Source organism: Melanotaenia boesemani, chromosome 3, assembly GCF_017639745.1.
Source record: "Melanotaenia boesemani isolate fMelBoe1 chromosome 3, fMelBoe1.pri, whole genome shotgun sequence".
Lineage (NCBI taxonomy): Eukaryota > Metazoa > Chordata > Actinopteri > Atheriniformes > Melanotaeniidae > Melanotaenia > Melanotaenia boesemani.
In genome coordinates, this window is record NC_055684.1 from 39,317,132 (window position 1) to 39,344,436 (window position 27,305).

At 43.4% G+C, this 27,305-nt stretch overlaps 1 protein-coding gene across 2 annotated transcripts in view; it reads right to left on the minus strand.

Annotated features, from left to right (window-relative positions):
• sema3fb (sema domain, immunoglobulin domain (Ig), short basic domain, secreted, (semaphorin) 3Fb) overlaps positions 1-27,305 on the minus strand; it is a 70,317-nt gene that overhangs the window by 7,119 nt on the left and 35,893 nt on the right. For both annotated transcript variants that reach the window (XM_041979637.1, XM_041979635.1), the window contains exons 3-13: positions 18,678-18,838; positions 18,302-18,364; positions 17,758-17,877; positions 15,541-15,624; positions 13,833-13,926; positions 7,812-7,931; positions 7,434-7,573; positions 6,326-6,440; positions 935-1,004; positions 696-840; positions 290-512 (exon numbers count right to left, since the gene is read on the minus strand). In XM_041979637.1, coding sequence (XP_041835571.1) covers positions 290-512; positions 696-840; positions 935-1,004; positions 6,326-6,440; positions 7,434-7,573; positions 7,812-7,931; positions 13,833-13,926; positions 15,541-15,624; positions 17,758-17,877; positions 18,302-18,364; positions 18,678-18,838 — 1,335 coding nt within the window. The remainder of the gene's footprint in view (positions 1-289; positions 513-695; positions 841-934; positions 1,005-6,325; positions 6,441-7,433; positions 7,574-7,811; positions 7,932-13,832; positions 13,927-15,540; positions 15,625-17,757; positions 17,878-18,301; positions 18,365-18,677; positions 18,839-27,305) is intronic.

Genomic DNA, 27,305 nt, shown 5'->3' on the forward strand with positions numbered 1-27,305 from the left:
AATTTCCACTCGAGCACAATAGGCAAGAATGCTTTTCTCCTAATGATAAATGATTGCAGAGGAGACAAGTCCCCCACTTACATGGGATTTATTTCCACAGGGGGATTCTGTTCTCCATTATTCAGCTCCCCACTGACACTGTCGCTCAGCATGTCCACTCTGATCAAAAGGTTCAAGGGTCTAGACTGACTACCTTTACTCACCTCTGTTAGAGTAAAAATAACCAACAACTCTGCGAAGATTTAAAGGCTAAATGAAAACAAAATCACATTGAAAGCTAAATACTTACCAGTTCCTAAGAAGAGCACCTCATAGTTGCCGTCTGCAGCAGTCACCTGGTCCACTGAGATGGCGGTGAACTCATAGTCCACGTTTGTCCGAACCACCAGGGGGCGCTTGTGTACTGGATACACTGCATTGTGCATGGCAGGGTGATTCCTCATGAAGTTAATTACTTCATCTGGATAGTCCTTTGTGGACTTCATGTTGGGGGTGAAGGTACCTCCAGGGCACTGGGAGGGAAACATTAACATTCTGAGCACATAAAAGTCTTGCAGTAAGATTTTGAGCTGCTTATGCTGATGCCTGAATCTCGTTCAGGTGGTTTCTGTTTGAGGTTGACTTCGGGGAGAAGCCCCTGTTTTGTCAGCTTTCTGTGCGATTCATGCACAGGGTCAAAGCGGGGTGAGGCTCACCGTGCCGGGTCGAGGGTAGGGGATCTTCCCAGTGTAGGCCACCCACTGGTAGTTGGGACCCTCTTTGTGGGCAAAAGGTCCATTGAAGACCATGCGGATGTCAGCCATCGAGTACACACACACCGCTGAGCCTTTAAACACAGATCTATAGGATAAATGTAAAAAAAAGGGGGGTAAATTTATCTGGGAGATACGACGGCAGAAACAGCGAACAGCGAGGACGTTTGGAGTGAGCATACCCAGAGACGGAGAAAACGCCATATATGACAGGATTTTTTATATCCTGACTTGGCTGAATGTAAACATCTCCTGTAAGACAGAAAAGGTGAAAGATGCATCATTTTCCCTGGAAAAACTGAAACATACACACACAAAAGACTCACATGGTACACACTAGTGTGTCTGAATAATGAGTTTTCCTATTCTTGTGAGGTCCCTGATAACCATAATTCCCTCTTAAAAACTACAGTCAGGGTTGATGTGAGAAGGTTTTGTGTTGATTATCAGGTTTTGTGTGAATTTGACTTCAGCTGGATCATAATAAGCAGCAATAAGACGGAGACTGAGTGACTCACACCGTCATTTCTTCTTTTAAAGTTTTTAGTTTGTAGTTTTTAGATTCATTTGGTATAATTTAGATTATTGAATTTTGTTTCTCAAGTCTTTTTAAGGTGCAGATTTTCTGGCTATGTGGAACATCTGTGTTTCAACAATTATATTTTTTATGGACAGCACATCGGCAGCCATGTGTTTTAAAATGTGCTTCATAAATAAAGTGGATTGGATTAGCTAAACCGTAGAAAAACTTACATCACTTCATGCAATTACAGTTATTTACAGTGCTACAATCTGGCAGGTCTCATGTTAGTAGATCACTCCTCATGTAGTTCTTTTTTCTAACTGTGGATGCTCAGTACACACAGACTTTATAATGAACATATACTGAGAAATATCTCTTCTCTCCCAGAGAACAGTGTCATATACCTTTAAGGCAGGCAGGGCGGTCATTAAATCACAAACACCTAGTTGTCCTGCAAGGCTCTAACACTGACACTCCAGATTTTAGATGATCCTTTGGTTGATAAGTCTTTCTCTGCTGTACCTGACCTCATTTCTAGTCCCAGAAAACATGTTCACTGCCTACACCTAGACAAGGGCCATCAGCATGAAACAGACCTAGTTGTGCAGGGAAATGACCAGGAGGAAAAGGGCGACTGGTGAGAGAGTCAAGAAGTGAGCGATGGAGAAAGAAAAGCTAAAAATACACAATTAGAGCTCGGAAAGTGTGGAACAAAAGGTGAACTGATCAAATGCTAAAAAAGAGTGAGATTTATGGGCTCATATAGACGAGAAATTAGCTGTCAGGTTGCTATGCAGATAGTATGATACATGGTTGGTGTGAGAGTCCTCTGATTCTAAACTGCTGGGTTAGGATCCTGTGTAGTCTTTCTCCAGGACCTGTCTAGAGTCTTGAGCTCATCCCAGGAGAGCCGGTACAGCTCAGAGAGAGCAGGCACATTGTCCCAGGTTCACACCCCAACATGCCATCTCCCTCAGCTGCCACAAAGCAGTGGGACGGGCATGGGTTAGCATGGCCTCAGCCCGATGGGCTGCCATGGATGTCACCCAACACATGACCCCCAACATGACGTCACATACAGCTGCTGTACAGCAGATATGAGACATTTGCACGCAGGACAACACAAGTGCAGACAGATCCATCTGAGGAGAGAAATGGATCCAGATCTCAGGGTGGGAAAAAGCTGATGATCTACAATAAAAGATATTGTGATGAGACAATGATGGGTTTGTTCTGGGGAACTCTCACGCCAGTAAGAACTAGGAGGGGATCCCGATTCCACAACTATCGTTCTATCGCTTTTATGGCAACGAAATCTTGGCTACCAAACATCCCAATTCCTCCAAAAAACATAATTTTCTGCTTCATCAGTCTTTGGGTATTAGATTAGTCCCTTTCTCCCTGTCTTATAGTCTATTTGGCATTGTTCTCTTTCTTTTTTCTATTGCCCTGATCATTAAACAAAATATTTTTATTTTGTATTCCTCATATAAAACTAAGTCCTTTCATTTGGTATTGTACATACATGTTTTTTCTGATTAAAATTTAGACAGAGCCGACACCACATATCCAACTAAAACTTTTCCAGGTCTCAGGCTTGCTTTGGCATGACTTTCTAGGAAAGACTACATCTAGTCTGGACATTTCAACAAAGCTCTCAGAAGTGACCTGTAGAGTCGTTCATTTAAACCTCTTACAAAACGGGGAGAAGATTTATGACTCCTCCAAATACGGCTCTGAATACACGTCTGGGCTTGAAACAATCTTTAGCTGCACAGAGTAAAGCATCTAGAGTAACTCTTTTAATGTTTACACAGTGCTGTATGTGCAACCCCTTTCCCCCTGAGATATTCATAACAAATCCAGTTTATTAGCAACAGGTGAGTTTTTTAGTTGTAAAGATGGGGAGGGGTTCACCACACCAACTTTGAGCACAGAGTTCAGAAGTAGTTCAAATTTCCCTAAAAACACAGGAATCATCCAGTTTGAGTGCAAAAGTCAGAAACTGTGATGGAAGACTGGTTCATTAGTTCATGATGCATTGGTAACTCAGCTGCACACCAAGGAAGGCATTGCTTATTTCACCAAAACCTAAGTCAAACTGCAGTTTACATGCATTACAAAAGGACAGCTCCATGGTAAAAGGGTAAATCTTTGATCACGGTTGCTGGATTGATCATTGCACAAGCAAAGTGTTACATCAGGACACGGTCATATCTTTTATTCCGGTGTTTGAAGCACACTCCCCTAACTGCAGTCTTAGTCCTGAACAATAGGTGTCGCCACTGAGAAAATGACACCACTACACAGCAGAAATAAAGCCCTAGAACAGGGGTCTCACACTGCAGGTCCTGCAAGCCACAGCCCTGCAGGTTTTAGGTGTTGCCCTGCTCCATGACACATTTAAATGGATCCAACAGCTTGTTGTCAAACTCAACACTAGCCATCCTCTGTCCTGGTCCTTGTGGCCTAGTGTCCTGCAGGTTTTAGAAGTTTTTCTTGACATCAAGCTCTGCACAAGTCTGAATCTGGTGTGTTACAGCAGGAAAAGCTCTAAAACCTGCTGGACACTGGCCCTAATGGACCAGGATTGAGGACCTCTGGTGAACTGCATCACATGTGGCACCATGACCGTGTGAATACAGATAAATATGTCCATAGCTAAGGCTTTTTAGTGTGATAATAAGCTTTAAGAACATGTGGCCAATGGGCCTACTCTGCACTGAACCCTTGAACTTTTTACTGAATCTATATTGCCTCCCTTTTCTTTTAAAGGTTAAATAAAGTGATGGTGTGGTGTGGTGCTTTAGGAAGATAACTTTTGACTGTGTGTTCATTCTTTCTCTTCAACATTTGTCCCTTTATAAAGCAATAAAAAATAAACATATATCAACTAGGGCTGCAACGATGAGTTGACATTGTCGACAATAGTTGTCAGTGAAAACAGTCGAGAACAAATTTAACCGTCGACTATTGTCGGCAAAAAAAAAAAACCTACAGAGTGAGACATTGTCTTCTTCCCTATCTCTGTTCAGAGTTGCATATGCGCAATAAAGTCCTCCCGAGGAGAAATATGGCAGTGGACCAGGGAACAAAACGGCACCATAGATTATGAACTCCACTAGAGCTGGTAGACACACTGGATTACCAGACTAGCTTTTTCTTAGCTGTACAGTCTCTACACTAAGCTAACCTATACTAGGTTATGCTAAGCTAAGCTGTAGCTTCATTACTCTGACATAGACAGTCGTGGATGATTTGCATCTGCTATTATATATCTGTCCTTTGGGATTTACTTTAGGGCCCGTCCCCACGGAGCTGAATTGCAGTAAAACCACAAAAGTATTTTAGCAATACGCCGTTTCATCCCCACGAAACCAGAGATTAGCTTCCATGAAACCGATCATGTCTGAAACCAGGTACCAAGGTGGATCAGTTCGAAACCTCTACCATCCGTGTTCCGTCAGGACAGCATAGCCGCACAACTGCAGGATATGACGTCAGTGTGGCGAACACGCGCCAAACACAACGACCAAAAACAACACAACAGAGTCCCAATCCACGCCTTCCTCAACTTTTTTTGATTTGTAGTCCTCGAAGAAGAAGCTCGACTTCTTCATCAGTCCAAATGTTTCTCTTTTGTCTCGCACTGAATCCTCAGCCATCTTCTCTCCTCGTCTTCCAATGTGAACTTCCTGCAACACGCAGTGAGCCTTTCTGTGTACACGCTACGTCTTGTTCTAGCTTTGGAGTGTTACTCTTTAATCCCCATAGCGCCCCCCACAGCATTGTAGTATGTACTACAGCTGTTTTGTAGGGATGGTGAGGCCTTTCTCCTAGTTTTCACCACCTGAACCGGATTTGGTGCCGGGTGGACATAGCCTTAGTTTCCTGTTGGCTACCATTTGATGTGAAATAGTCTATCCAGTTTTTCAGTAGCATCAAACTCTTAACAAACAAACCAGTAAATATGAGGCCATCAACGTTAAAATCAATCAAACCACTTTGATTGGTGTGATTTGCAGCCCCCCCACCCCGTCCTTTTTCATTCACCAGCCTGTTCCACTACATATTTACAGCTTCTTCAAGCAATATCCTAAAATTCATTCTTAGTGCCAAATGCTGACAACTAAATCACCCCGCTCTGGTGTTTCAATGTCACCACTGACCTAACCAGCACAGACAGAACCGTCCCCTGTAAAAACCAAAGCCAGCCTATTCCCAGTCATTTAAATGGGCTGCACATAAAACAGAGAACATATATCTGAAGTCTGAACCACTTTCCTTCTTGTTCAAAATGCATATCCTAACAAAGTGGTGCTTTTAGGGGTGCAGGCAGGTGCAGAAAAAGTAAGGAGTCACTGTGTCACTGAGACAAAAAATCTATCATGGAAAGACACTTTTCATTCTTGAGATTAGACAAGAGCAACAGGAGCCTCATGCATCAGCCCTCTATCACATTTTGGCTCTATTTTAAACTGGTGGAGACAGACGAGGAAAGAACTCTGCCTCAGAGATCTGATCCTTCCACCATCAGGCCGCCTCCTTACACACTCACACACAGAGGAAAGGAAACAGACTTTTTGTTTAAGGCATCTTGAAAGACAAAGACATCTGCAGTGCTGGGATCATGACTGTCCTTCACATTACCATACAGTAGGGTGCACGAGCCATATGATAGGAGGGATTGAGCTTCGTGTGTGTGTGTTTATTCATTGCAGGTGCTGCAGTCATTTGTTCTCTGCATTATATTTAAGATGAGATCATGCATGAAAGAAAAATGAAAATAAAAATGTCTGAAATAAATCCAGACCTTCCCCTTTTCTGTGATTATGACTCACTGCAAAAGAAAAAAAAAAGACTTAGCTTAGTGGTGATGCACCACCCACAGACAAAGCATCAGACCTCTTAGCAGCTTTTTGGATTGACAAGCATGTCTATAAAACACCACCCTGCCCCCAACAAGTAACCTCCACCTTGCCACATCAATTGAGAACACTGCAAGCAATCACAGCTGGGTTTTAGTCTGCAGATGTGAAGTTCTACTTACGGAGCTCGTCAAAGTGCGTCTCCATGCCGTCGGCCCCGGGCACCGAGCAGATGAGCCTGGCCTTCAGGAAGGTGCTCCACTTGTTCACCAGACAGCAGTGGCCTCCGTCATCGTTCTGTTTTTGAGAGAAAATTTCTCCATCAGCTGCATCCTCCTTAATCCTCCCTTATGAAAAACACACATTTACACACGTGTGCAGAGTGCATGCAGATTTGCAAAGCTAGGAAGCTAAAGAAGGGGTGGGGATGTGGCTGATAAACAACCTAACATCCATCTGTGATGGAGAAAAGCCAGAATCCATCCCAGTACAGGACCAGCTTGTTCTTCTCCTTAACCAGCATCTTCATTTCTGGTGGTCTTCACATTCTTCGTGCAGTCCCGTTCGGGGAGTCGAAATGTTTTCGGGGTAATTACACTGAGTATATTTTTGGTGGTAAAGAACGACTATAAGAGCATCCAGATGTGCGGTGAAGTAGGAATGACAGGACCGCGTCTCTGGAGGACCACGCCGGACTCCGCTGGGAGGGGGATGAGTGTTTGTGTGCCGGGTCACCGCCTGACCCCCTCAAATAAATACAACTGAGAACAGCTGAGACGACAAGCACACGTACGCCACATTTCTCACTCATGGCCATTCTTGTATCAACGAGCACGCAAACCTGCAGGGAGAACACACACGCGTGATGAACAAAGCCCATCAGCCCAGAAAGATGGCCCACCAGCTTTCTGGAGACATTTATTATGATTTATTTTCTGGCTCAGTTTACTTTAGAATTCTGAGGTGCACAGGCGTCTGTGTAGGAAGTCTAATTTCACTAAGAGGGATGTTTTTGGACAAAGGTAGTTGCTTTCTAGCCACAATGTACACCAAAAGCTTCTAGTAACGTCAGACAAGGAGACAGGGCCGAGAGATCACAGGGTCAGAGGTCAGAGAGAAGCCTGACAAACAGAGAGACGCATTGTGGACCGGAAGGTTAAAGACACATGTGGATTCTAGCATGTTAGCGTCAGCTACAAGTCCCGGGCCCATTGTAAGTGACTTGCCTCGTATAGATGCAGGCTTTCCCTTCATTAAACAAAGCAAAAACACTCGTCACTGTGTACACACCAGGCAGATGCGTCCAATACGGGACTGGGTCACAGGACTTTGGCCCATCTCTGAGGACTTCTCCCGGAAGAAGAAATACAGCTTGTCATCATTTCTCTCTGAGCTGTCGGGGATGAGGTGCACATGGACGAACGTGGGGTCTGTGAAGAGAAGAGATGTTTAGATGGGGGAGCATGATCTTTTCTAAGCCTCAGCCTTTCCTGTTTCTCTCCTGCTGGTTGATTCTAACACATAAAAGCACCAGAATAGATTTCAGCCATGTTACATAGTTTTATTCCTTTTGTTTATTTGTTTTGGTGTGTGTGTGTGTGTGTGTTTTGACAATTGATGCAAAGGAGTTGCATATTAATGATAAAATTCAGAGGCATCGGAGCGTACCGTTCAGCCATCTGGAGTTGTACTGATCGGTTCGCATGGCAGTCTTTGTCCCTAAAGTTCGGAAAATGGCCGAGTCTGTTCCCATGAAGTCAACATAGACCCCAGCATACAGTTCACCATCTGAGAAGGAAAGAAAACAGTCCAGTTAAATTCTTTCACTCTGACATAACTCATCCACCACCTCTGGCACTAAAAACAGGCTTTTGTGTCAAAAAGTATGTTTAGAACCACCTAAGGGTTCTTTCCTTCACAGTACAGCGACTTAGAAAAAAAAAATCACATTTGTCTTCATTCAAGGAAACAAAACATGAATACTTCATAAAAATGGAACTAACTGCATTTTAAATGACTTAATTTGTAAAATATGTTGCGACGTCAACACTAATATTAAAACTTCTACACTGTAGACTTTAAAGCTTAAACACAATTTCAACTACGTCTCATTAAAGATGTTTAGATATGTTTAATTTTCTCTGTGTTATTATGTCTTCTTGGGTCCAGGGGACATCTGGGACATCTTATCTCTGGAAATAACCTGTTTTTACATGAACAGCAGAGTCAGAGCATTTCATACTGACTTAGTGAGCTTTATAAACTCAGCTGACCTCCTCTTGATGTGTGTATACATATTACATGTAGAAATTTCTGTTTTATAACTACATTCTTGCCTATAGAGTATACTGATGGATCATGTTGACAAAGTGTAAATTTGAAGAAATATAAATAAGAAAACAAGTCATACAGATGGTCCTTTTCCCAATCAGATCATACTGTCTCAATATTACTGCTACATGCATGTGACAATTAGATGTCAAAAGCCACATTTCCATTTATTATGAAAGCAAATCCAAAGGAAAGTCTTGGAAAGTTGGATGAAAAAAAGGGGAATTCTACCTGTTTCCACGATGCAGTGGATAAACGAGGCTGTGTGAACGTACTGGGAGAGGCTGTCCTAAACATTACCAATGTCTTTAAAAACAGGTGCGGATTAGTTTAATTATCAGAAAAGGCTAATTAATTTACTGAAACAGCTGGACACTGATAACTGTTAATCACCCAGGGGTTTATACTGCACTGAGCTTTTCCCATAAATTCGATGGTACTGAATTAGAGGAGACAATAGTTGGCCGGCCTCATCATTTAAGTTCAAAAAGATATAATGCTGATTAACACAGATCAACATGTAGTGCCACCCTCTTTACAACATTCAGGCTAAATAAATCAGTATTTACAGCACTTCTTTTCAACTGCCTTACCTACATTACCCTAATCAGTTCAAAGAAATTCATGTGAATATCAAAAGTGGCATAAACTCCATCCAACCCAACAACACCTCTTATTTTTAAATCCTTAAAAAAAAAAAAAACACACATCTAGACTGCACTGGTTCAGAACAATCAGTGCTCCAGCAAGCCTCCTATTAAAAAGTCTTTAAGGAATTACAGAACACTTAAAAAGTTCATGCACTTCATAAAGATATAAAATATGAACACATCCATGTGTGCAGCCTGAAAAAAATAAATAAAAGCCTTGTTAAGCCACAGGAAGACAAGGTGTTAGCCTTCCAGCTGCTGTATGGGGCCCACTAGACAGCAGGTGTGAGTCTCCGAGCATGGAGACAGCAGGGACAAGAAACACTTCTTTACCACCATTACACTCAATGTCACGGTCCCCGGCAGAGCTACGGGAGATTGATGACACATCATTAAAATGTCCACGGATGATTGGATGTCTAATGTGGTGAGAAGCTGAGCAGTCTGTGGTCAAAGCTAAATCTTTTGTTGTTGTACAGGATTCTTAATCCTTATCATTACTAACAACAGTGTCCTTTGGATAATGCTAACTGATGGAAGTGGGAGGTAAATCCATCTTGGATGACAGTCCTGATTCCACACTGGTCAGCTGGCACAGCGCTAATGTGGGAAAGCGGTGCCATTGATTTACACCCGCTGTCCCACCCCGCTGAGAGAAGATCGCCTTTCACTAGTGGCAACTGTGTGGCCTGATCCTGACTAAGAGACCTTGGTCCAAAGGACAGAGGACACCGACTTTATGAGCGCTATGGCAGATGATGAGATGCAGCATCCAGACTGAACAGCAGTACACATTTACAGCAACTTAAGGGCCGGCTCATGAATAAAGAAACAGCTTTATAAACTGTTGTGTATAATCCGCTGTACAATCAAGCTCAGGTAAAACAGCTTTAGCTCCCAGAAATTTGAACTCTTGTCAGTATTTTCAACCCACCAACTCCCCAGTGCAGGATTCCCATTTTAATAGGTACATATTATTGACCCATTACCAACATAATAAAGACAAACTCCTTTGGATTTAGGATGAGCAGGCTCATCTGGAGCTCACTGCAGGGAATCAATCCATTCTCACTTCCAACTCGTCCACGGTGGCCCGTTTTTATTCAACATCTGGAGTTATCGTTGACTTGCTGGGTGGTTTTCTGCTAGTGACGTATTTTTCAAGTTTCCAGTTATTTGTCACATGCACATACAAGCTCACAGTGAAATTTAGTTGAAATGAGGTTGTACCATGGTACGCTCTGCTGACCTCAGCACCCTCTACAGGGCCCTCTGGTCCTGACCAGTCCTGATCCCGTACCACTGGGTGGTGTTACTAGAACTCGCTCCACCACTCCAGTGTAGAACATCCTCATGATCCTCAGAGAGACTCTGAACTTCCTCAGGTGTCGCTGCCTCGCCTTCTTCACCTGGCTGTCTATGTGCAGAGTCCAGGATAGATCCTCGCTGATGTGCACACCCAGGTACTGGAACCTGGACCCCCTCTCCTCCAGAAACCCATTAATCCTCAGAGGGGTGTAGTTCCTCTGCTGTCTCCTGTCAGTCAACAATCTTCTCCTTAGTTGTGTCTACATTTAGTAGGAGGGTGTTAGCATGGCACCACTCTGCCAGTTGCTCCACCCCCCCTGTATCCGCCCTCTCATAATTGTTGTTGATGCAACCAGCTGCCACATTGTTGTCCACGAACCTCAGTATGGTGCTGGAGCTGTCCATGGCTGCACAGTCATGAGTGTACAGGGAGAAGAGCAGAGGGCTGAGGACGCAGCCCTATGGAGAGCGCCAGTGTTGAGGGTTCTGTTTGACAGGACGACCATTATCCAGGCACACAAGGTGGAGTTCAGCTCCAGACTGAGCAGCTTGGGGTGGAGCGTGGTGGAGCTATAATGCTAAAAGCTGAACTAGAGTCAGTGTAAACAGCATCCTTACAGAGTCCCCTGTGCTCTTGACAAGGTGGCTGAGGGTGGTGTGCAGTACCTGGAAGATGGCCTCGTCCATGGATTTGTTTGGATGATAAGCAAACTGAAGAGACTCAGGGAGGCACTGATATGCCCCCTGACCAGTCAGCGTTCTTCAGCACAGGGATGGTGATGGCTTTTTTTTTTTTACCCATCCTGTCCAGCATCTTAGCGAGTCGATTGATAGTCTGGTTGTTGTGTGTGCTGAAAAAAATTTGCTCTGCCATGGGGAGGTTTAAGGATATAAAGCTCCTCTTGATAATCTGATTCATTTATTTACTGTTATTTACTTACTTTGAATTATGGAACCTGTGCAATCTTGCTGGACCTGACCAGAGGGGACAGAAAAAGAAGACAGCAAAAGGAAGGCAACGGCCCTGCAATCCACCTAACCTAACCTTCCTGCAGCTGTTCTCCTCAGTGTTCTCCTCACATCATGCTCTGTCAGGGTGAGTGCTTGTACTGCTCCGACAGAAGGAGTTCTGACAGCTGCAGCAGTTAGCATGCAAACACCAGCAGAGCTAGAACCAGCCTCATACCATGCTTAAAAACTATTCAGGTTCTCAGCCAGACCAGCGTCTGCAGCCACCAGAGCAGGGCTGTCCTCCTGTAGTCCGTTATACTTTGCAACCTCTGCCACAGACTCCTGGACCCGTGATGGTGGAAAAACTGACTCCACTCTGTCTCTGTACCTCTGCTTAGCATCCTTCGCCGTGCGTCGCAGTCTGTATGAGGTCACTTTGTAGTCCTCCATCTTGCTGGGTGAGAAGTCCAGAGTTGTAGGCGGCAGCATGTTCCCTCAGTGCTTTGCAGAGAGATTTTTCAACTTCTGGAAAAACCCGACAGTCGTCATGGGAATGACATCATCTACCAGCTTAGCAATGAGGTCTGTTGTCACCTCCGTAAAGTCGCTGACATCCCACGAGCTGGACTAGAACATGTCCCAGTCAATGTCCGACAGGGTGTCCTGCAGCGTAGCCTCCGACTGGTCGTTCCAGTGCCTCACCTGCCTCGTGGAGACCTCCTCCTGCGCCATCCTTTCTTTGTACTTTGGCACAAGGAAAATGGCTTGTGGTCCGATTTTCAAAAGAGGCAAAGACACCGCTTTGTGGCCCAAGATGTTATTCCCTCTGGTGGCACACGTGATGTGCTGATCGCCTGGACACATCACTTTGAAAACCACTGGAGTACAATGAAGTAAGATCAGCCACAACCATAATGTCTTCCTGAACCTAGTTCTGTTTGTAAACTTAATGAGACAACAAAAGTTAACAAAACATCTGTTTTGCAGATATTCAGCTCTTTTAAAGGTTCAAGGAGTAGTTTCCATCTTGTGGTCCAAATGGCTCACAGCACTCTCGCTAAAGGGCTCAAGTCCATAAGACTTCCTAGAAAAAGCAGCCAACATGCCTCTGCACAATGAAGAGGAAGGGCCAAGGAGGGGAACTGGGATTCAGCCTCAGATCAGAATCAGCTTTATTCGCCAAGTTTGAACACATGCAAGGAAATTTTTGCTGTCAATCTAGTGGAAATATTAGGATAAATAAAAAGTAATAAACTAAGTAAAAGAATAAAATAAGTAGCAGGTAATAGATAAAACAGACTCTTGTATAGTAGTGTCTACTATATACAGAGCAATAAGTACAATAAGTACTGGTGCAACCAGTTAGGACAGGGATGTCAAACTCAAATACACAGCGGGCCAAAACGACGAAACTGGAACAAGCTGAGGGTCGTATTGGTTCCATGTTTATTAAAATATTAAAACCTTTTTTAAAATGATCTTATTGTACACAACCTGGAACTAACAGAGCCTGTTAGTTACTGTAAAACAACATTAATCATTAAATAAATAAATGAAAAAAAAAAAAAAATATATATATATATATATATATATATATGTGTGTGTGTGTGTGTGTTTGTGTGTTATAGTTCAAAGTGAAAGTTATGGAATCTAATACGGCTGCCAGCCTGAACCACATCATGAACTTAGATGAGTAATTTTACTGCCACCATAAAGTTGGTTCATATTCAATGTTTTTCTCACTTACCATTTTCCTTAAAAACTTTTAAAAGTCTGGAGCCTAAAGGGTAAATAACTCTTCTACCGCTCCTTTGTTTCCGGTCCAGATGCTTGGTTTCAAAGTGTGTCCACACAGACACGCAGCTTTACATCTGAAACATTTCCTCTGTTTTCAAAGTCCACTTTTCCTTTAGCCATTTTTTGGGGAGAGGGGTTGTTGACAAAGGTGAGCAACTCCATCAGGCTGCTAGAAAACAAGCAAGGTATGCGACTGACGCACCAACGCACTGGCAGTGCATTGTGGGACTTGTTGTATTATAGTGGTGCATGCACTCTATCAGCAGGCCGGCTCTAATAGTGATTAGATATGATCCTGATGTGGACCGCAGGCCTTGAGTTTGACACATGTGAGTTAGCAAATTTTCTGTTCAATAGATCTGCTAAGTAGAAGTCATGTAATTGAATTTAAATACTAAAATCAATCTCTAAGTCTTCAAATAGCTCCTGCACTTATGGTTTAGGTGCAGCCAGTGTGTTAAGATGTCAGATTTAGATCAAGAGTCAGTATGTGATGAGCGTCACAGGGTGAAGATAAATAAATGCAGCCTTTTAAAAAAAAATATGCCAGAAATAAAAACTGCCAGAGGAGAAGAGCATATAAAGAAAAACATGGATGTGGGATGGACTGTGCCATGTCTACACTCACATGACCAAACTGTACAATACTCACTGATCAAAGCCGACACGCTGTTGAGCTTCGGGTCATAGGAGCACTTTCCCTTCCCAGATTCCACTTTGCCTGGTTCCAAATGGAATATATCTTCCTGAAATGGAAAAGTCATATGGAGATGGCGATGAAGTCAGCACTCTTCATCATGTCACTGTGATTCCCTTGTGCAGGGAAAATGAGGCAGCACATGCACTGTCTCTAACTCCTGTGGGACCTACGGGGCCTGAGGGGGATGAAGTATTAGAATAATGAGCGCATGTTCATACAGAAAAATGCATGCAGGGAAAGTAGGGGATTTCTAATCCATCTCCATGCCACTCTACTTCAGGAAACAATGTGTCATTGGCTGCGTCTCTGAATAATAAGCTGTGGGCCAAATTTTTCTCAGCTTCTTGGTGCCAGTGGGTGTGCAGGCTTACTGCTGACACCTGTAATCCAGCAAAGCAAAAACAAGCCAAGGATGGAGGCTGGATGACTGATGCTCTCTGCTCATGGCATCCTCGCTTACAAGCATTGGCAGGAATTTGCGTATGAGTTGGGAAAATGAAACAGTGGCATGCGATGACATGTCCTGTGGTCCTGCCTCAAAAACCAGAGCATGTCCAATCCTTGTTTTTCATTCCCAGGGGAGACAGAGATGGAGACATCTCTGTCACTGTCCATCAGCACTAAAGCAAGAGAGACTATGGCACTCTGCCACACTCACTTCACTGGATCACACACACACAGTCCTTCCCTACTCATCTTTGATTAAAATCACCCCTTGTTTAAATAAGAAGGTGCTGACAGTTGACTCAAAGCCATGCTAGACAGCAACACATTTTATGTGTACTGGAGGGAAACTGTCCTCTAAATGTGCTGTTATGACCCTGCCAGAAAATATGGCCCCTTCAGAAAAGTTGAATTTTGCAGGGAGAAAAATGACATAAAAAAAGTCCTAACATCCTTCCAAAGTTGCTTTCTGGGTTTCAGAGTGCTCAAACAGTGAAGACATGTTCAAATATGTGGCTCTTTTATTTCCTTTCCTACATAGCTAGTTGGCTACAGATGGCTGATGTTTGCTCTGGGCTAACAGAACCTGCTGTGGGTGTGGGTCTGATGCTGACTAGTCCTGCCTCTGTGGGAGAGTCTGTACCACATTCCTGAAGGGGGGGGGGGGGGGGGGGGGGGGTGGGGGGGGGGGTCTGTGCGATGACGGACTGACGGGTGGGACAAGCTGCATTGACTCTGATAAGCAAGATGAATGATTATATTATCATGGTGCAGCTAAATATATGCTAAATGAAAATTAATATGTCATGCATTTCTAATTTAATGATCTTTTTTAAGCAGCCTGTAATGGCCTTTCCACAGGATTACCCAGCTTTCATGCAAAACATGGCATTTAGCACAGATACAAAGCACCAAAAGACAATGGGGAATAAGACAGGGTGCTCAGACCACGAGGATTACACAAAGAAAATAAGAATGAAACATGGGAAAAAAATTTTAAAAGTATTGTATGAAGGAAACGTGTTTCAGTTTATGTCAGATTGTGCACAGACTGAAAAGGATGCATGCCAAATGTTACAGAGATAAACGAATGATGCTCTAATTAAAGATGGAGTTGACACAATGTGCTCAGACATAAAGAACGAGAGCATGCTGCTGGTGACCACGAGCCCAGCCAGAATGCAGGGCTGCGGTGCAGACAGGGTCCACATCGCACCTTCAATCCAAGTGTCTCGTGCACCGCACTGGGTTCAGCCGCGCGGCTAGCCCTTCCTCTGGCCATCTGAAGATACATGGACGTCTAAAACGGGAAACAGCAATACAGTCTGGATGTTATGCTACTGATGAAGGAACAAGACCCTTCCTGACCCTGGTCTGATCCCCACACATGGTCAAAAACTCCTGAAGTACATGAGGAAAAAGTAAAGTAAATGAGGAAAGTTTGTCTGTTTGTTAGTTTGAACCTTTGTTAAACAGACAAAAATCCAAATAAATGATTTGTTGTGTCTATACAGATTAATGTAATTGCATTTAGAAAGTATGACCAAAATTAAAATCTAATACCAGCAACAAATCACTCTTCCTTTTGAAGGGGTAGTGCACCCTAAAGTGTGTGTTTTGAGCTATAAACCACCTATACTATACCTTGCAGGCATTAAAACCACGCCCACCAACACATGTACGGATGCTAAACTGTTATCTGCTGCAGGTTCAGTAGTTTCAGACTTCCGGACTTTTACAGAGCTTTCGAGAAAATATCGCTGTATTGGGACGGATTCGTACATTTGGTGGGGGGGGGGGGGGGGGGGGGGGGGGGGGTGTTGTTTCATATATAAAGAAACAGATGTTTTATTTTCCCACAAGCAGCTGGGAAGAAGACTCAGGATATCAGAGCAGGTGTCGTCTGTTTTTCTGTGATGAAGTTGTGATTGGAGAATTAAGCTCTGTTTCTACAGTTAATAAATAATTTTTTTTCTTGTGTTAATGTTAAAAAAATCAATTTTGTATTAAGAAATATTTGTTGGAGCTTACTGATGATTCTGTGACACAAAGTAGTGAACCATGACCCATCTTTTCTTAAAAAGACTAAGCCTTTGGTGAATGCTCCTTTTATACCAAATCTTGGCACCCTCACCCAACACAGATGAATCTGCTGATTATTTAATCTTCCAGAACACTTTTACTTCTATATTCCTCAAATTTCTGTCTTTTTTAACCTATCACCCAGTTTCTTTTGAGTTTCTTTTGCTGGCATAAAATTTTTGAATTTGTTTATATTTTCTAAATGCAAATATTTAGGTCAGTGAAAATGCCGAAAAGTATTTATTCAAACTCATGCTTGATAAAGTTTAACAATTGCATTTGTAACAATTTACCTAAATTTTCTAAAACTGGGATTTGAATATAGATGTGTGTGTATGGAATATTACGCTGGGAACGTGTGCCGCTTTATTTGACCAGATGGTGGAAAAGGCAATAATAGTCCTCCAACCTGCTGTTAAGTCAATAACGGCTGTCACAGTGTGTTGCTTTACTGAACGCAGCCCTAAAATCTGCTGCCAAAGCGAAACATTTTACTGGTAAAGTTTACAAAAAGCACTAATGTATCCTGCTGTAATTAAATAAAAGTGACCAGCTGTGTGTTTATGTATCAGTGTGCAGCTTCACATTTCGTGTTTTTTGACTCGTAGTTCAACCCCCAGCCTTCCTGGCAGAGGTGTTATCGGTGGTACAGCTTGGACCTGCCTGTTCAGTGTTGCAGAGAAAACAGCCTTCTCACTAATGGACTAGAACTGGAACATTCCTCTTGCACCCCATAATGGGAGCTCCCTCTTCCAATTAGCTAACGTCTGACATGGTAGAGTCTGGCGGGTGGCCTGGATGTATGCATGAAGGGGAGGATGGATAGGCGAGTGAAAGCTGGATGGAAGCCCTTCTTTAGAGGAACAGTATGCAACAAGGGGCTTGTACAAGCAGTGCTTGACTTTGCAGTCGTTCTATCATCTCAAGGGAGAGTGACAAAGGAATATTAACTTCTTATTTATTGCTTTTTATAAAAGCCCCCTGATTGTAATTAGGGAACAAGTGTTGTATTTAAAGAAGAGCAACATGTTAAAGGAGAGTGTGGCAAGGTAGTTTTGCCTGGCTTGGTTTAGAGGTGCCATTAAAAGTTGAGACTAAACAGAGTAGCATTAGAGGCTCACTGGGGACAACAGCTGTATGGTGGTGTGGCTGCTTTGCCACATGAGGACACATGGTACCACAAGCAGGTTTAATGATGGAGGAAAGCCACCATCATAAAGGGAGGCTAATGTAAAGATGGAGGGTAAGAAAAAAGGAAAGGCAAGCTTTGCCGTTAATGGTGCAGGTGGGAACAGTTTGCTGTTGAGATCACCTACTTGGCCTTTACATTCTTCAGGCTGTATTTTCTAACCTGAGGTCTGCGTCCGCGGTTGACAAAGGTGCAGACTGGATTGTAAGCTCCAGTTCCACAGACATACAGTTGGGTTCTGTTCCACGGCTCGATCAGACGGATGAAGTTTGCACACTCCTCCTGGAAGCACAAAGACTGAAGTCAATAAAAATGCAGTTTACGTCCAAATAAAAAGAAATGTGTTGCCTTATTTTACTGGAGCCCCTCTGGCAGATTTAAAGAATATGGAGTGACTCTAATTTAAAAATAGCGTGCTGCTTTAGCAAAATATCAGCCAGTCAGACCAGGAGGATGGTGAGGCTGACTAGGTTCCCCTGCTCCTGTCTACTCCTGTCTCCTTGGCTAGACAGGAGGGAACCAGTGTTTTATGGAGCCAAATCCAAAACCTACAGGTGACTGCTATTTGAACAGGTTGTCCACGTTAAAACCAAAGGGAACAATGGAGGGAATTGTGCCGTTTTAATTGTGCCCATCAAGTCGATGGAAATCACCGCAGCTGAACGACCCTGCTGAGGTTATAAACGTTGTCTTCACGCATACTTACATTGGCATCTTTCCCACTCACAAGGCATTCCATCCTTCTCCGTTCGGACACCGGCCAGTGGATCTGGAAAAAAAAAAGGGGGGGGGGCAGAAAACTTTTTATTACTATGATCCAACCTGCTATACATCAGTGGCAAACGTTGGGTTTTGGGGGTTAACCTGTGAAAGAAATATCCACCCAGACAAATATTAGTCCTTTTGGGATTGTCATAGTTCCAGTGTTTTAATGAGCCGACACCAGGAACTACACGTCAACTGACAAAGACAAAGGTTGTTGCCGGGGCAGCAGAACAGAACGCTTCGCTCCGGGGGTGCTGAGCTAAAGACTTCTGCTTTACCCCAGTGTAACAGAGTCAAAGCGAAGAGAGGAATCTTACAATGTGGGGGCTCCTGTTGATGTCATGGAGGTCCAGGGACAGGATGTGGTCCTTGCTGCCAACATACATGCGATCGTGGTCCTCGTCCATGCGAAGGATGCGGTAGTCAGATGTGTTGAGCAGGTAGGCGAAGTGATGAGCGGTACCGGTAGATCTCAGCTCTGCGTGGAGACAGAAACGAATCCGATAATGACAGCTGCACTTTTCACACACACATACACACACATAACCAACTGGCATATTCTTCATGCCACTCCTGCATCTCTGCCTGGATTTATCTAATGGTTTTCCACCAACACTGCTGCAACTTAACACCACACTTCAAAGACAAGTGCTACTGAGTCTCTGCCACACTGTGTTGATGGCCTAATACCTCCTCAGTGGATGAAAAGGAGCCAGAGGGTCTCTCTTCGCTGTGACTTTCAGTGGGAGGTCAGGAAACAAGGACACGGTAGTTTAAGTCATATGAAGCTTATTCACACAGTTTTGATGGGTTTAAACTCTTCTATTCCCTGCTTAGACACCAGATTCTAAAAGGTCAGAGGAGTTTTGTGCCTTTGGTAACACAATGCTGCTGACATGTCTTCACATGCTAAGAGTAATCCAGTCTCTTGTCAGCTCCATGTTGGAGTGTTTGTTTGATATGTTCTCAGTTCAGCGACTATGTGCAGGGGCAGAGTGGAGAGGCCACAGCTCCCACAGCAAAGGTCACATGCCCCACCATAGACAAACACACTCCTTCGCAATCTATAAGGGAGAAGCATTAACGGGAGGCATTCAAGTACTGTTGGACAAACAGAGCATTAACTCAGAAGAGCAGGAAAGTCCCGTTTTTCTCTCAACTAGGACGGAACCACACTTTGAGGTTACTCAGAGTTCTTTTGTGCTGATTATGCAGCCAAAATGTGGTGCAAAGAAACCAGAGAATAAACTGTCAAATACTGTTAGCCTTGTTTGACTGTTGCATGTGCATCCGAACAGAGGGCTGCTAGTGTATAATTAAAGCAGGAAATGTAGTCAGTGTGGGGCCTGAAGCACGCCACTCCGGAGTTGGGCTCATAGGAGTTATTTCCAGATTCTAAAATGTTACAGGGCAGAATTTCTGGCTTCCTGTGAGACTGTTAGGTGTTTCTGAAGAAGAGGTCTGGACATTCAGGCATGCCAAGCCATCAACATTTCCGACATTGGGCCTTAAAATAAACACCTTCTCCAGCGCTTTTTAAACAGACTCCCTATGGAATCTGATATCTTTCCAGCCAGATTTCTAAATTTAACACGGGGTTACATCAATAAGCAGAGATTAATAGCATTAGATTTTCTATATTTGTATAGGTTGATTTAATAATTGTGTCTGCTGAGGGGATGTTTACAGGCCAGCAGAGTGATTGGCAGCTGTCACAGTTCTGCAACATGTGGTTGGATCCTGTGATTATTTGTGTTGGGAGTCTCAGGTTGAATGATGAGCCCCTGTGTGTCTGTGTGCACAAATAAGAACGAATTGTACATGCACAAGCTTCCCGAGGCCCTGTGGAAGCCCTTCCTGAAGCAGGTTGTCAGCGACTCCTCAGTGTTTGTTGTCAGAGGGAAGCTGGATGGGGCCATCTGTCAGCTGAGGAGGCGATGGGAACACACCATATAGAGAGCCACGCATTAAGAAACAAACGTGTAATTTAATCTCAAAGTCATCTGATAACCAGACATTTTGGTCTAAGTGCACTCTGCATTACGTCTGAATCCTGTCACTGCTAAAACATGAATAATGGAATTTCCTCACAGCTCATCCTCCTCGAATTAGTCAGTCATGCTATTTCTAATACCGTGAGAATTAAGCTGTCCAACCCTCTCCATGAAGGCGGTCCAAACAGAGTGAAGTCATTTTAACTATTACACGTCATTCCCTATTCTCTCAGTCTTTTCTCAGCTCAACCCCAAAGTCAACCTTCGCCTCAGGCGGGGCCACTGGGTATTGTGCTTGTTTGAAATGTTGACTAAAGATGTATAATGCCAGCAGACTGAGCTCAGCTGTTGCTCTGTTCTGGAGGTCAGCCCGCCCAGCTCGTCTCCAGGCTGAAGCCGATGCCAGGCAAACGCATGGCTCGGTCCCAAATCACTCACTGCTAGTGGACCATCTTAGAGTATAGAGAAACTGTGGAAACGAACGGGCCAAAAGCGATCAAAACCATTGCGTTTTCTGTGTCAGAGTCGTCGTGTAAATGGGTCTGAGTCCCGACAGCTTGGAAAGATGAGAGGAAAGCATGTTGTTATTCCCAGACGCTGACATGCTGGCAGGTAAATCAAATTTGGAAATGGTCTCTGATCTTATCAGCCAGTCACATTTTATTAAGCTCAACATATTAGACTGCAGTGTTCCCCAGCCTCATCAGCTAACCTGCAGCAGCAGATTACATTTGTAGGACGGGCTCGGAGAGGCTGAGCTGCTCAGCCACATTACAGCACACAGACTTATCCTGCAGATTTAAAACCTGGAGGCAGAGTACCAGTGTGTCTATTAAAGCCAGATAAACTCTTAAAGTAGCCCATTACTGTGTGTAGGTTCACTCTGGGGGGTCTGCACACACACACAGCGGGGGCTTTGTTTCAGGAACACGTTGCTTCCTCCCCCTGGGGAATGGCAATGGCTCTATTAGAGGTGAAAGTGAGTCGTCGAGGGAACATGATCCCCACACTCACCGAGTCTCCAACTTTACTCATTCACCTTTTTTTATTCACTGAGGCTGTAAAAGTAACAAAACAGCAAAAGAAAACATCATTGTTTTGTTTTCTAATGAAATTTGTTGTGTTCATTTTGTGTAAAGTAATGCAGGTGAATCCATGCAGAGGAAGTTAAAGATGAAGACTGGTGACGCCGTCCTCAGTCTGCTGAACACACACAATCCTCTCCTCTCCCACCATCAGCCTCCTGCCTGCTCTCACAGCTCAACGCGCCGCTCGCAAGAAAGGTGTCCGCTGATGTTTGAGAGCAGAGAACTGGGCTACTGCTTCCAGGCCAGAGCTGTGCAGAGCTGCAGATAACACACCGGCCAAGAGACCGGCAGAGATGAAGCAGCTCCAGCTCTTGGAAATAATATTTACTGTATTTTCATATGATTTTGACTCCCTTGTTGAGGAAATGTTCTTCATTCAGTCACACTTCGCCAACATCACTAATATTTAAGGTTTGAGACTTTTTGCTTTTAGATCGTCAATCTTTTCATGGTCTTTGCAATTTGAGACGTCTTAATAAGTCTCTCTCCAACAAGTTTAACCTTTAAAAAGCTCCTAAACTTCTCACAAATAATCACAAGCCCAAGTCACAGAGAAGAGGCTGGAAGGAACTTTATATCATTTCTGGGCTTGAATGCATTTCTGCTAAATATGAACAGATTTGTTGCATCCTGTAGCAGCAAAGCTGGGCTAGCGCTGACAACCAGCAAAAAGAACACTGTGGTTTGTTTTATCTTATTTCATTAAATTGCATGCATTGCAATTATTTCTGAAACTATTATTATTTCAGAATTAAATTCCCAAGCTCCTCCTTCATTTAGAGACTAGACGGTTAAGTACAACAATAATTCATTTTCCATTTTCTACCAAAGCAAATCTTTAAAAAACTAATCTACCTTCTCAAACAGGATGTTACGGACGTCTCAGGGTTACTTCTAGAAGTCATTCTAAATGATCTCTGATCATTATTACCTGTGAAATTTGTAGGCCTGTATAGTGGAGTGTTAAAGGAAATAAATTCCCATTTTCTTGTTTTCATTCATTGGTCAACTTAAAAATGTGCAAAGCCCAAAGTCTTTACCCAAAGCCGTCAAATAGTTTAACACAGTACATACCCCGCACATAAGCTCACTACAAGATGCACACAAATAAATACACATTCTGCTGCAACATCAGTCTTTATGCCCCGAGTCAGCCTGTGGCTGTGCACTGCTGCCATGTGCTGCTCATGCAAGTTTCTTTATCGTTCTGGAGACTTAGAGTGGGGATAATAGTGTTTTTATTTACACATTTTTTTTTATTCTGCATCTTCTAAATGTGATTTAAAAACAGCAGTGGAAACCAAACCTTCGTCTTTCTATATGCAATCAGTTGCAGGCTGTCTGCATGCTGCCAGAGTTGCACCACAATGCAGTTGTAGAACTGGAGGGTGTTGGATGAATTCCCTCATACTGTTACAAGCATGTATTTTAGTACTCTTTTGACTTTAAATGAGGTATGGAAACATAGAGGAGACATGTTTCACTGTCAGAATGAGCCAGCCTCCCCTCCTCCGCCTCCTGAGAGAATACTTGGCTGCTGACGATGATCTCTGAGGCTGCAGGCCTGCATGTTATAGCATATCTCTCCATCTTAAATTAATAGCCAACGGACCGAGTTTACTTTGGAAATATGTTTGGACAGGAAGAGTTTACTGGCACAGAGTAAGAGCAGAGAAATAAGAAGGTGCACTGTGCTGCAGTCTTATACGAGAAGATTTCCCACCATGTCATTACACAAGGGAAAGAGGAGGCTGAATGTTATGGATCAGATTCTGCTGTTAATGCATCCTGCTCCTCAGTGTGTATCGGTTATAGAAGAATTTCCTCTAATTATGGACAGATTATTGCATCCAGCATGGCTGAACAGTACACAGCCCCTTCAACTCATACTGTAACTCTGAGCAAATTCTCAGGAATCATGGCATTAGTGGTTGGACTGTGAAACTTTTTAGACTTTTACAACATGCTACACCTTTATCTCACCAACTTCAAATCACAAAAAAAAAAATGGGGGGGTGGGGGGGGGGGGGGGGGTGCGTGTCCTCACATTTGTAGTCACTGAATCGATGATGTTCAAACCAGGCAAGCAACGGTAATCTCACAGGGGCATCTACTTTGTGACATTAAAGTGTATGAACAAGGAAGGCTGACAGGGAGAGAATCGGGGGGGATAAGCATCCTGGCATCTGACAGCCTGGTGTTCGCTTGTTACATGACACTGATATGGGTGTTCCACCCCGCTGCATATTTCTCTGGTATCAAATTGGGTAAATTAAAAGTGCAGGCAAGGTCGGTGCAGAGCATGCCCCTGCTTGAAGCCTGCAATGCTCCCTGTGGAGAAGAGAGGGGTAGGATGAGGTGGGGGAGGGCAGAAGTTTGGGGTCGGTTTCATTGATCCTCAGCAGGAAAGGAGCAGTGAACAATATGGATGAGCAGGAATTGAAGTCTTCTCAGCTCACAGCTGCCGCCTGCATCGGTCTGTCCTGCCCAGACCAAAGCAAAACAGGATCTTTTTATCTGAAGCAGCTTTAAATTAAAGGGTGTTTCTGCTAAATAAGGGTAGACTCAACGTTCTTAGGTCGTGTAATAAAGAGACAAAAATACCCTGTTAGCCTGTGGCACATCACAAACAAGCTGCTCTACCTGCGCAGCGGCCTGAGGCACTTTCCAACCTGTCAGAAAGAGGTGTGTTACTTCACACACACACACCAGAGTGGCAGGAGTGATAATTTGGGTGTTTAAGAGAAGGCGGAGAGGTGACATGCTCTCACACATCAAAGGCAGCACTTGTCAGGAACCCTCGCCAAATATTTGGAATGCTGTCAATGCAAAGAAGCAAAACTCCAGTTAAGAGAGACTTATTGCTTCTCTGTAGGCCTATAGTCTCACCTCACTGCAAGGGCACTGGTGCAGCAGCATAAAATAGCTTTAGAGATGGTTTTTGAGGCTGATGCACTTGGCAGTTGGGTCAACTTTTAATGAGGTGGAGTAATGAGTGGAGATGCCACCAGCGACAGTGCCACAGGTTTGAGACTCGTTAGGCGTGACACAATCCTCATTACTTTGTGTGAACCTCAGTCACTGAAATATTCATATCTGCTGCACATCAACCTGCACAAAGCTGCATTTATGCTCTTATATTTGTACCCGACACAATACTCTTCCCTGTCTGAAGAATTCTAGGCTGTTTCTGCAGGCGGCACTTTGGTCTCATTTAAATTTGCTTATGAAATTGCTAATCGGTACAAGCAAAGTTCATTTTATTTGAGCATCACTCCTTAGATCCAGCATAAATGTTTAAATTTTAATGGCAGTGTGGGATTTCACTGCTGGGTGACTGAAGATTTTGCACTTTCTTACCAAGTATCTTGACAAGGCCAAAAAAGCTCACAATTAGCAAACATCCTTCCCAGAAATGCTGAGAATAAGCGGCAAGGCAAGTTTCAAGTTTCAAGCAAACATCATGTAGGAGTGAGTGTGAGTGGTTGTTTGTCTCTCTGTGTGGCCCTGCGACGGACTGGCGACCTGTCCAGGTGTACCTGCGTTTCACCTGTTAATAGCTGGGACAGACTCCAGCTTCCCAGCAAACCCTTAATTGGACGAAGCGGTAAGAAAATGATTGAGTGGATAAATTAATCTTCTTTGACTGACCTAATGTAATTAGAAAATTTAATGCCAGCAACATACTCAAAAAGAGCTGAGAGGTAAACGAAGAAAGAATAGTTTACAGAATAAAGTAGTAACCGCTTTACAATCAGCATGTTAAATGATGACAGGTGAGGGTGCCATTATTGGATATAAAAGGAACATTCACCAAAGGTTTAGTCTTTCCAAGAAAAAATTACTTTGCGCCAAACTCTTTCCAGAAAGCAACTATGGCCATTTCCCAATGGAAAATGATCAAAAAAACTTGGGTCTTTCAACATTTATGGTACATAATATTCTGAAATAAATCTGGGAGTCTGGGGAAATCTCAGTGTGTAAACACCATGAAACCAATACTGGATGTGTGAGACCTTTGAGCCCAAAGGCAACACTGCATGAGAAACTGGCATGCCATCATGATCAATTCAGCCACCTGAGCTCAGGAGAAACCTGGAAAATCATTTTCAGTCCAGTCTGTTGATGCATTCAGACATGTAACCTGAAAAGAGGGAAGTTGCAGATCAACTTTGTGCAGAAACAGTGCTGAGTTCAATATCAGACGGACAGGAAGAAAGAAGATATGTTCTGTGATCAGATGAGTCTACATTTCATCTCAGTAAAAGAATTAAATGTGATTTTATCTTTCAAAGATCAAAATAACCATCTAGGCTGTTATCAGCAAAAGGTGGCAGAGCCAGCACCTATGATGGCATCAGGGGGAGTTGGTGCTCATGCCATGGGCGACCTGTAGGGGTGTTGAATTTGATCGGGATGCCGCTGTGGACAATTGTGCAACGATGCAGCAACAGAACATAATCAATTATAATAATGTAATGTATATATTCAGCTGTCTGCTATGTGTGGCGTGATGTGGCTCCTGCAACAGCTCGCAGATCTGAGGCTGAATTCATTTTGAAAACTTTACTTAGGAAAACTAAAAACTAAGCAAGCATACAGAAAATACATCAGTATCTCACTGGAAATACATTCATTGTCTCAGGAACTTGTGCAAGATTACACATAAAAATGTATAAAAACTGACAAGTTAGCTTAAGACTAACGGAAAATACCACTGGAAAGCTAGCAGTTAGCATGGACTAAGGGATTTAAGGAATTTCAACAACTTTGTCCATCAACAAATGTTTACTTCAACAATATTCTCTGTGTTCAGTAACAATTTGACTAGAATACCTACAGGCAAATGTTTTCAGGCCAAATTCTGTCTGAACTATGGAAAGACTCTTCACACAGGACTGCTCAGCCATCCACCCCACCACCATGGCTGGGAAGTCTGTGGATGATCCCACTGGTGGGTCTCATATCCAACAATGAGCCCCACTACAGAGAAGAGGTCCAGAGTCTCACAAAATGGTGTTCCAAGAACAATATGGTTCTTCACATCAACAAGACCAGGGAGGTCCTAGTAGATTCCAGGAGGTCCAGGAAGACTGAGCACGCTCCTCTCGGCAGGCAGTGGAGCGTGTGGACATCATGAAGTTCCTGGACGTCCACATTTCCTCTGACGTCTCCTGGACTGTGAACACTTCTGACCTGATGAAGAAGGCCCAACAACAGCTCTTCTTCCTCGGGAAGGTGAAGAGGAAGGGACTCTCTTCTCAGCTGACTACTTGTATTCATTGATGAAGAAAGAAGCAACATGCAGTGATAAAGAAAACTGAGGGTGCGATAGATAGTGATGAATCAAATCTAATCGAATCGTGAGACCAGTGAAGATGCACAGACCTACTGACCTGCAGGTCTCTGAAAGTACCACTGATGCATTAATCAATCAACCTTTATTTCTATACCCCAGGGTACCCAAAGTGCTGTACAGATAAAATGACAACAAATAAAACATCAAATCAGTAAGCATAGGCAACCATTAAGAACTCCTCATGGGAGGTCAGTGGTTACATCTGCACCACAGAGCCAGATCGTAATTTTCATGTTGCCTGTCACTTTAGTGACAGAGTGTGTGAACTATACTGGAAGGATGACTATTAAAACAACAGCCACTGATTGCTGAGCAGCTAAAATCTTGTTCTGGCCCCAAAAATAGACAAAATCCTCTGAAAAAAAATGCTAATGGTAACAGCTTCACCTCTCAAAAATTAAATTGTAATAATTAAATATTAATGACAAAAAAGGATTTGTTGATATTTTCTAAAAACAGTTGTTTAGTGAGAACTTGAATGGATGTTTGCTGATGTGTTTTCAG